Consider the following 9,449-nt stretch of genomic DNA (forward strand, 5'->3'; position numbering starts at 1 on the left):
CCATTCTTGCTTCGGCCAGGATTGGAAGACCCTGGAAGAAAATGGGTGTTATTGTTGGGTCAGAAAGAACATGACATCAGCAGTAATTGCCATTGACCAGAACGTCTAGGCCATTGTTAGTAGGGCCCTCATTCCTCCTTTGAAACAAGCAGAACTGAGTAAAAAATTCAGTGCATTGCAAGATCTATGGTATAGCAAGTACCTAAAACCACTTCAATTCTTGCACAGTCCACACCCAACTCTGAGAATTCAATGACCATTTTAAGGAATGGCTGGTTTGAGTGATTTTAGTACATATATAGCTGAATCGTCCTGCTTTGTATGCCAATGGCCATTAGTCAGGATTGCAAAGTATGATTTTTTATAAAGGCTATATTGCTTACTGATTCTACTATAATGTGTATTGTGACAGCATTTACACAACAACTTCGTGTCTGTATTCTTTATACAGTGCCTGTATTTTAAAATAAATTCATTGGCTGTAAAACACTTGAGGATATTGAGGTCCTGAAAGGTGTTATACAAATACAAGCCTTTCCTTTTAATCTGAAGCAAATCAGAGATAAAAATACTGGAGAAACACAGCAGCTGTTCGAGCATCTGATCAGAGGTGAAAGACTAGATGCTGATGACCAACTGTGTATTTCAAGCTGTATTTTTTCTGCATGCTATAAATCTAAAAATAATTTTGCTTAAAATAACAGTCTGTTTTGCAAATTGGTTGGGGGAAGAAGTGACTCCATTTCTTTCAGTTAGTTTATACATAGTTGAATTTAGAGACAAATTGGCACAACAGGGTGTTGATGAAATATTTGCTGTCTTGCCAGGAGAGGACGGGAGAACAAGGGATTCTCCGTCTACTTGGAGAGTGATGGGTCCAGAGGGATGAAGGCAGATCGTTCAGGAAAAGGTCTCCTGAGCATTTGGAAGAAACAGATCCAGCAATTAAACAGAGTTAGCTCTGAGATGGCAAATGCCATAGTGTCTGCCTATCAATCACCATGGTTACTTACTCAGGTACAAATTGTCATGATTGCCTTTTCAGTGAAATAGTACTGTTATTAAAGTTAATGGTAATTTGTTGGAAGGTAGGAGATGGTAAGTAAGGATAGATGTGCGTGTTAATTCCAATAATTGTGTTGAGGAAGAATGAGTCTGACTAGCCTGTCCCAAAAAATGAGTTTATTTTCAAGACAGCAAAAGTCACAAACTCTCCCAATTCCTCCCAGATACCTAGAGTGAACTGGTTTATATACTCTTGCAATGATTCTCTAATCCTTCCCCAATTGGGGACAGCTGTGCTTAATTACCAACTTAAAGCATGAATTCTATTGCATTTGTTGTATTTTTTACATTCCACTCTAGCATTCTGCAGTAGAGCTTTCAACTTTTGTAATGCTGGGTGTGCAAATTGTCTACGCAACTTCCAAATAATCATCTGTCCACAAAACTTTTATCCCCAGAAGTTAACAAAATTGCTTGAACTCTGACGAAAAATATCTGGCTTCCTTAATGAGCAGGCAGTAATGGCCTGACTGAGTAAAATGTAGATCCATCGTTTCCCCGAACACCATCACCCTGTCATTGTCCATGTCTATGCTTCTTTCATCGAAGACCTGCTCAACTATAGAGGTATCTCGCTAGACACCACATCAGTACTGATGAAGAGACTGATCCCAGCTATCTTACAAGGGAGGATTACTCTTTTGGACGACATTAGTGTGTTAACATCCCCAAACCTAAAGTAGGTGGAGCTTCCATATTCCTTAACCTTCTGCCGATCTGTCTCAATGAGAGATTCCTGGTAGCAGTTAAGCCAATCCACCCCGCACAGTGGAAGTGCAACCGCTATCTAAAACGGCACAATTGAATAAATCGGCCATGAAAATACTCATCATGGGATTCAAACTCCCAGTAACCAACACAATTCCTTCATGGCAATCACCTTCTTCGTTTTCAGCCTCCGAATTATCTGTTTCATGCGTTATTTCAAAAACGTGATTCTTTCTGCTGTGGCCAGTTTGTAATCACACCGATTAACCATTTCTCGGGTTCAAGCACCTACGGTCGCCATCCCGTACCCGTTTTTTGTCTCAACTCTCAAATTGCCTCAAATTTGACTGCCGATTGGCAGCCCAGTCTTTGTACTGGAATCTGCGTTAAATATTTTGGCCATCTCATAATTCGGCCACCATGGAATCGTCCATCCTTTACTTTACCACAGAGTTGCCTGTATTTGATAGGAAAGTGGCTAGATATGCCTGTTTTCCGAAAACTTTTTTAGGGAAGCAGCCATTTGATCTGGGAGAGAATCTTTCCTATGGAATTGAATTCTCGTTATTAACAAAAGTCTAGCGACATGAGAAATGCGTGCACAATTGATTAACTTAAATGCCAATACAGACTCTGGGATTTCAAGGTTAAACTTTTTCTTTCTCTTATACCACTTATCAAAGTCCATACTATACTCCTCCATGAACTGATCATCTGTTTCCTTAAATCTATCAAAGGTCAACCATGCTTCATATGCTTCCAACAAATCATTCTGTAACTGAGTTTATCAGCAGCAGGTTGCTTTTTTTTTTGAGGATAGAGACGGAAAACTTCTTATTCAGCAATCAGTCATCAAAGCTTAATGTTCATCTTCTGCTACCATGTTGATACCAATAATTGTATGTTGAGGAAGAATGAGTCTGAAGCTAGCCTTACCTTTAAAATGGGTTTATTTCCAAGGCAGCAAAGTCACAGGCTCTCCCAGTTCCTCCCAGACACCCAGAGTGAACTAGTTTATGTACTCTTGCAACGATTCCCTAATCCACCCCCAGTTGAGGACTGCTGTGCTTAATTACCAACTTAAAGGGCATGTATTCTTTTCAGCACAATTTCAACATTAACAGTGTGTATTCTCGCAAATGTGAAGGGTAGTGTTCCCCAGGGACTTACTGAAGTAATAATATAGAAGCAAAATACTGTAAATGCTGGAGATCTGAAATAAAAACTGCTGAGAAGACTCAGCAGGTCTGGCAGCATCTGTGGAGAAAGAAACAGTTGATGTTTTGATAGAGCAGATGAATGCATAGCTGGAGAGATGGTGGAGGAACATGGGCTTTAGATTCATGGGCCATTGGGTCTGGTTGTTGAGGCGGTGGGATCTATACAGATCAGGCAGGTTGCACCTTGACCCAAGGTCAATGCCCACTTAGGGTGCTTTGCCAGTGCTGCTGGAGAGAGTTTAAACTAACCTGATGGGGATGGGAACTAGGATGTAGCATTAGAAAAGAAACAAGGTGCACTGAAGGATTGGGAGAGACAGGTAACACTAGAGTAAGAGCTAGGCCCCAAGAGGGATCAAAGAGCAAATACAATATATTTATCTAAATTAGGTTTGCAGTGCATGAATGTAAATGCACAAAGCTTGGCAAATAAGGCTGGCGGGTTCCAGACATGAACATTGACGGACCTGTACCCACCAGTACCATACCCCAGTGTTATGCAGTGACAGACCCATACCCACCAGGACTGAACCCCAGTCAGTTCATTCCAGACACCAACCAAGTTTGGACGGATGCAATGTATATTTGTGCTACTGGGTTTTTTTTCACATTCAAGTGAGCACGGTTTCAGAATTTCACGTAACTGTTCATACACTGTGAAATGCTTTAAGGTATTTCTAAGAAAGGTGATTAAAGGTGCCACGTGTATAGACCATAAGACCATAAGACATAGGAGCAGAAATTAGGCCATTCGGCCCATCGGGTCTGTTCCACCATTCAATCATGGCTGATAAGTTTTTCAACCCCATTCTCCCGCCTTCTCCCCGTAACCTTTGATCCCCTTACCAATCAAGAACCTATCTATCTCGGTCTTAAATACACTCAATGACCTGGCCTCCACAGCCTTCTGTGGCAATGAATTCCATAGATTCACCACTCTCTGGCTAAAGAAGTTTCTCCCCATCTCTGGTCTAAAAGGTCTTCCCTTTACTCTGAGGCTGTGCCCTCGGGTCCTAGTCTCTCCTACTAATGGAAACATCTTCTCCACGTCCACTCTGTCCAGGCCTTTCAGTATTCTGTAAGTTTCAATCAGATCCCCCCTCATCCTTATAAACTCCATCGAGTATAGACCCAGAGTCCTCAAACGTTCCTCATATGTTAAGCCTTTCATTCCTGGGATCATTCTCGTGAACCTCCTCTGGACCCTCTCCAGGGCCAGCACATCCTTCCTGAGATACGGGGCCCAAAATTGCTCACAATATTCTAAATGTGGTCTGACCAGAGCCTTATAAAGCCTCAGCAGCACATCCCTGCTTTTATATTCTAGTCCTCTCGAAATAAATGCCAACATTGCATTTGCCTTCCTAACTACCAACTCAACCTGCAAGTTAACCTTAAGAGAATCCTGGACTAGGACTCCCAAGTCCCTTTGCACTCCAGATTTCTGAATTCTCTCCCCATTTAGAAAATAGTCTATGCCTCTATTCTTCCTACCAAAGTGCATGACCTCACACTTCCCCACGTTATATTCCATCTGCCACTTCTTTGCCCATTCTCCTAACCTGTCCAATTCCTTCTGCAGCCTCCCCGCCTCCTCAATACTACCTGTCCCTCCACCTATCTTAGTATCACCTGCAAACTTAGCCAGGATGCCCTCAGTTCCTTCATCTAGATCATTAATGTATAAAGTGAAAAGTTGTGGTCCCAACACTGACCCCTGCGGAACTCCACTAGTCACCGGCCGCCATCCTGAGAAGTACCCCCTTATCCCCACTCTCTGCTTCCTGCCAGACAGCCAATCTTCTATCTATGCTAGTACCTTGCCTCTAACACCATGGGCTCTTATCTTACTGAGCAGCCTCCTGTGCGGCACCTTGTCAAAGGCCTTCTGGAAGTCCAAGTAGATAACATCCATTGGCTCTCCTTTGTCTAACCTACTCGTTACCTCCTCAAAGAATTCTAACAGATTTATCAGGCATGACCTCCCCTTGATGAAACCATGCTGACTTTGCCCTATTTTATCATGCACTTCCAAGTATCCTGAAATCTCATCCTTAATAATGGACTCTAAAATCTTACCAACGACCGAGGTCAGGCTAATCGGCCTGTAATTTCCTGTCTTCTGCCTCACTCCCTTCTTAAACAGGGGGGTTACATTTAGCAATTTTCCAGTCCTCTGGGACCCTTCCTGACTCCAGTGATTCCTGAAAGATCACCACTAACGCCTCCACTATCTCTTCAGCTATCTCCTTCAGAACTCTGGGGTGTAATCCATCTGGTCCAGGTGATTTATCCACCTTCAGACCTTTCAGTTTTCCTAGCACCTTCTCCTTGGTAATGGCCACCATATTCACCACTGCCCCCCCGACTCTCTTGAACTTTGGGGATGTTACTCGTGTCTTCCACCGTGAAGTCTGACACAAAGTACCTATTCAGTTCCTTCGCCATTTCTTTGTTCCCCACTACTACTTCTCCAGCATCATTTTCCAGCGGCCCAATGACAACTTTTACCTCTCACTTACCCTTTATATATCTAAAAAACTCTTGCAATCTTCTTTTATATTACTGGCTAGCTTACCCTCATATTTAATCTTCTCCATCCTTATTTCTTTTTTAGTTGTCCTCTGTTGGTCTTTGTAGGCTTCCCAATCCCCTGGTTTCCTACTGCTCTTCACCGCATTGTATGCCTTTTTAGCTTTTATGCTGTCCCTGACTTCCCTTATCAGCCATGGTTGCCTTGTCCTCCCTTTAGTATGCTTCTTCTTCCTAGGATGAATTTTTGCTGTGTCTCCCAAATTACTCCCAGAAACTCCTGCTATTGCTGTTCCACTGTCTTTCCTGCTAGGCTCATCTCCCAGTCAATTCTGGCCAGCTCCTCCCTCATGCCTCTGTAGTTGCCTTTATTCAACTGTAATACCGTTACATCTGTTACCATTGATGCATCCGTATACAAGTTGATATTCTCTTTTTAGTAATATTTATATATTTTCCCATAGAATGCATCTGAGGTGCAATATTACTGAAGTTGATTCTTCTCGTATACACATTGTGTATGGGTGAAATATTGATGCATTACATATATTAGTTAGGTCAGTTGCTTGTTTTTTCTCTGGTTAGGCATATCGAATGTGCAGTTCTGAACAAGAAAAGGAGAATCTGCTTGCTGATATCCCCGTTCGACGTGGAGAGGGAGTAACCTCAACGACACGAAGGATTGGACCAGAGCTGTCAAAACGGATCTATTTTCTGATGACTTCCACGGAATCTGAAATTTTTCTTGACTAACAGAGTAGCGACTACTCCCCAGGACCTATAGCAGAAGCAACTGGAATTGTTTAGCTTTTTGATTCCTTTCCATTGAATATCAGCATTTCCTTTCCCTTCAATAACTGAGTCATTACTAAATAGGCTGATGGCAGATCAGTGGTTTTGAGAATTGGTTTGTAGCTTCACAGTAGGAGCATATAGAAACCAATTGCCACAGCTTAAGTTACCACCATAGCAGTAGTATAGTCTCAGTACACTGATAGCAGATTTGCAATTCCACTTTGATTTAGTTTTCATTGGTGGGTTTTAGTTCTCATACACACATATGTTAGGAAATTTACCTCCATCTTTCATAATCCAGGTGTGCTGGCTGCTGAGCATTTGAAAATGAGACTTGCTCTTTTTGTGCTTTGTGCCACTTGTTCCCTGGGCTCCTCACCAAAGTTGTCATAAAGCCAGGAGGTTGGAGAGGCATGAGTGACCTCCCTACAGAGACGTTGTAAAGAACAGTCAGTGCACACCTACTTTTGTACTCTAGCACAGTGATCCAACTTGTGTATCACTTTGAGACTGACAAATTTGAAGGCTGGCTTGTTCCCTGATTGGCTGATGGGTAAAGATGCTGCCTTGTGTGGTACTGAACCACATAAACCACAAAGTCTCAGCTTTGGTTGATAGTTTGTGCTGGTGGAACTAATCTCAGCTAGGGCAGCATTTGGAACACCCGAGTCCTTCAGCTGAGGAAAAGGTTGCACAGGGTTCCACACTCTGTCCAGTGACCCTTGTGTGGACATTGGGTGAGGATGAGATCAGGCTGTACTTTGATGCCTTCACATCTGTCATTCAATTATTCTTTTACTTCTCAGTCTCTAATTATAAAGAGTTTTTTTGGGTGAGTTGCTGGGACAATTATGAACTGAACCCAGCAAGAGTCAGAGTTTTAAGGAGAGAAGAAAATGTGTGTGTATCTTCATCGCATTCAGGATGAAAGAGTAGATTTTTTATAAAAGATAGTGATTAAGAGTAAATGTATTGGTAAAGCTTTTGATCATTTTCTGCATTAAACTTCATGATCATTTCATAGAATCTTAGAGTCAGAGATATTAGAGCACAGAAAGAGGCCGTTCAGCTATCAAGGCTGTACTGCTCTCTAGAGAAACCCAGTTAGTCCCATTCCCCAGCTCTAGGCCCTAGCCCTACATGATTTTCCTCAAGTGCCCATCCAATTTTGAAATCATTGATCATCTCTGCTTCCACCACCCTCATGTGCAGTGAGTTCCAGGTTATTACCACTCACTACATTAAAAAAAAGTTATTCCTCACATTCCCCTGCATCTCTTGCCCAAAATCTTAAAATTTGTGTCTCCTAGGCTAGTACTATCCGCTAATGGGAACAGCTGTTCTTTGTCTACCTTATCTAAACCTGTCATAATCATGTACTGAGGCTCCAGAAACAGAATTATCCCTTATCATTCCTGCTCCTCATCCTACAAATGTGATGTCTTGTTATTCAATAGCATCTGTATCCACCTCTCGCTTTACATGCCACAAATTTTGCCACTCTTTCTATCAAGTACTGCATGGCTAAGAATTAAGATCTTTCTGCAGTATTCCATCAAACACTCCCGCAGTGGATGTAACGTGGGTTTAATACAGAACCAAGTTTTTTTTTAAGCCCTCTTATTCGTTCATGGAATGTGGATACCTGTGGTAAGATCTGCTTATATTGTCCATCCCCAATTGCCCTTGGGAAGGTTGCTCTGAGCTGCCTTGAACCATCCTAGGCACACCCACAATGCTGATGGGGAGGGAGATTCAGGATTTTGACCCAGTGACAATTACCAGAAGAGTGAGATAATTCCAAGGCAGGATGCTTTGTGACTGGGCGGGGCCGATTTTGCAGGTGATGGTGTTCACAACCATATGCAGCTGTTGTCCTTCTCGGTGGTAGAGGTTGCAGTTTGGAAGGTGCTGTGAAAAAACATTGGCAAGTTTGCAGTACATCTTGTAGATGGTGCACACTACTGATTTTGTGCATCGGTGTCCTTGGAGCTCAGGTGATTTGACTTCCAACAATCACAGCTGTCATTTTTTGTGCTAGGTATGACTCCAACCAGTAGAAAGATTTTGCCCCTGATTCCTATTGATTTCAATTTTGCAAGGCTCCTTGATGCCACACTCTGCCGAATGCTGCTTTGATTTCAAGGCTGTCATTTCTCGCTTCACCCCAGGACTTCAACTCTTTTGGCCATGTTTGGACCAAGGCTGTAATGAGATCTGGAGCCAAGTGGCCCTGGCAGAACCCAAACTGAGCATCGGTGAGCAGGTTATTGTTGAGTAAATACTGTTTAATAAGCACTGTCTGTCAACGACACCTTCCATCATTTTGCTAATGATTGATAATAGACTGATGGGGTGCTAATTGACCCGATTGGATTTGACCTTTTTGTGGACAGGACATACCTTGATAATTTTCCACATTGTCGGGTATGTGCCAATGGTGAGCTGTGCTGGATCAGCACAAGTCTTAGTATTACAGCCAAGATGCTGTCAGGGCCCATATCCTTGACTCTTCCTAGTGCCTCCAGCTGCTTCTTAATAAACGTGGAGTGAATTGAATTAGATGAAGACTGGGATCAGTGATGGTGGACAACTCTGGACAAGGCCAAGATGGATCATCCACTCAAAACAATCTTCAGCCAGAAATGCCAAATGCTTCCTTGTCTTTTGCAGTCAATTTCAGTGGGGTGAGAATGGATCTGTCCTAGGTAGATTAAAATCAAAAATTCGCACACCTGGAGTACTGTGTACAGTTCTGATTTCCTTATTTAAGGAAGGATATGCTTGCATTGGAAGCAGTTCAGAGAAGGTTCATTCAGCTGATCCCTGGGATAAAGGAGTTGTCTAATGAGGAAAGGTTGAGAGGTTGGGCATATACTCATTGGTGTTTAAAAGGATGAGAAGTGATATTGAAATGTTAGACCCTGGGGGAAATGAAAACAGGTGGAAAAAAAAAACTCAGCAGGTCTGGCAGCATCTGTGGCGAGAGAAACCGAGTTAATATCCCAGAAGCATTGTTGCTGACCTATCAACGGAGACCCACTGTATCTCTGTGTCTATAACCACAATGCACAAATGCCTTCATCAAAACAAGCACTCATGAGTTTTGCGGCCTTACAAACCATCTAG

General features: G+C 42.6%; 1 protein-coding gene across 2 annotated transcripts in view; it reads left to right on the top strand.

Annotated features, from left to right (window-relative positions):
* eme1 (essential meiotic structure-specific endonuclease 1) overlaps positions 1-9,404 on the top strand; it is a 27,935-nt gene extending 18,531 nt beyond the window's left edge. For both annotated transcript variants that reach the window (XM_078570872.1, XM_078570873.1), the window contains 2 exons: positions 828-1,017; positions 6,111-9,404. In XM_078570872.1, coding sequence (XP_078426998.1) covers positions 828-1,017; positions 6,111-6,278 — 358 coding nt within the window. In that variant the 3' untranslated portion in view covers positions 6,279-9,404. The remainder of the gene's footprint in view (positions 1-827; positions 1,018-6,110) is intronic.
* Positions 9,405-9,449: the final 45 nt, after the last annotated feature.

The sequence above is a fragment of the Cetorhinus maximus genome, chromosome 24 (genome assembly GCF_964194155.1).
Source record: "Cetorhinus maximus chromosome 24, sCetMax3.hap1.1, whole genome shotgun sequence".
Lineage (NCBI taxonomy): Eukaryota > Metazoa > Chordata > Chondrichthyes > Lamniformes > Cetorhinidae > Cetorhinus > Cetorhinus maximus.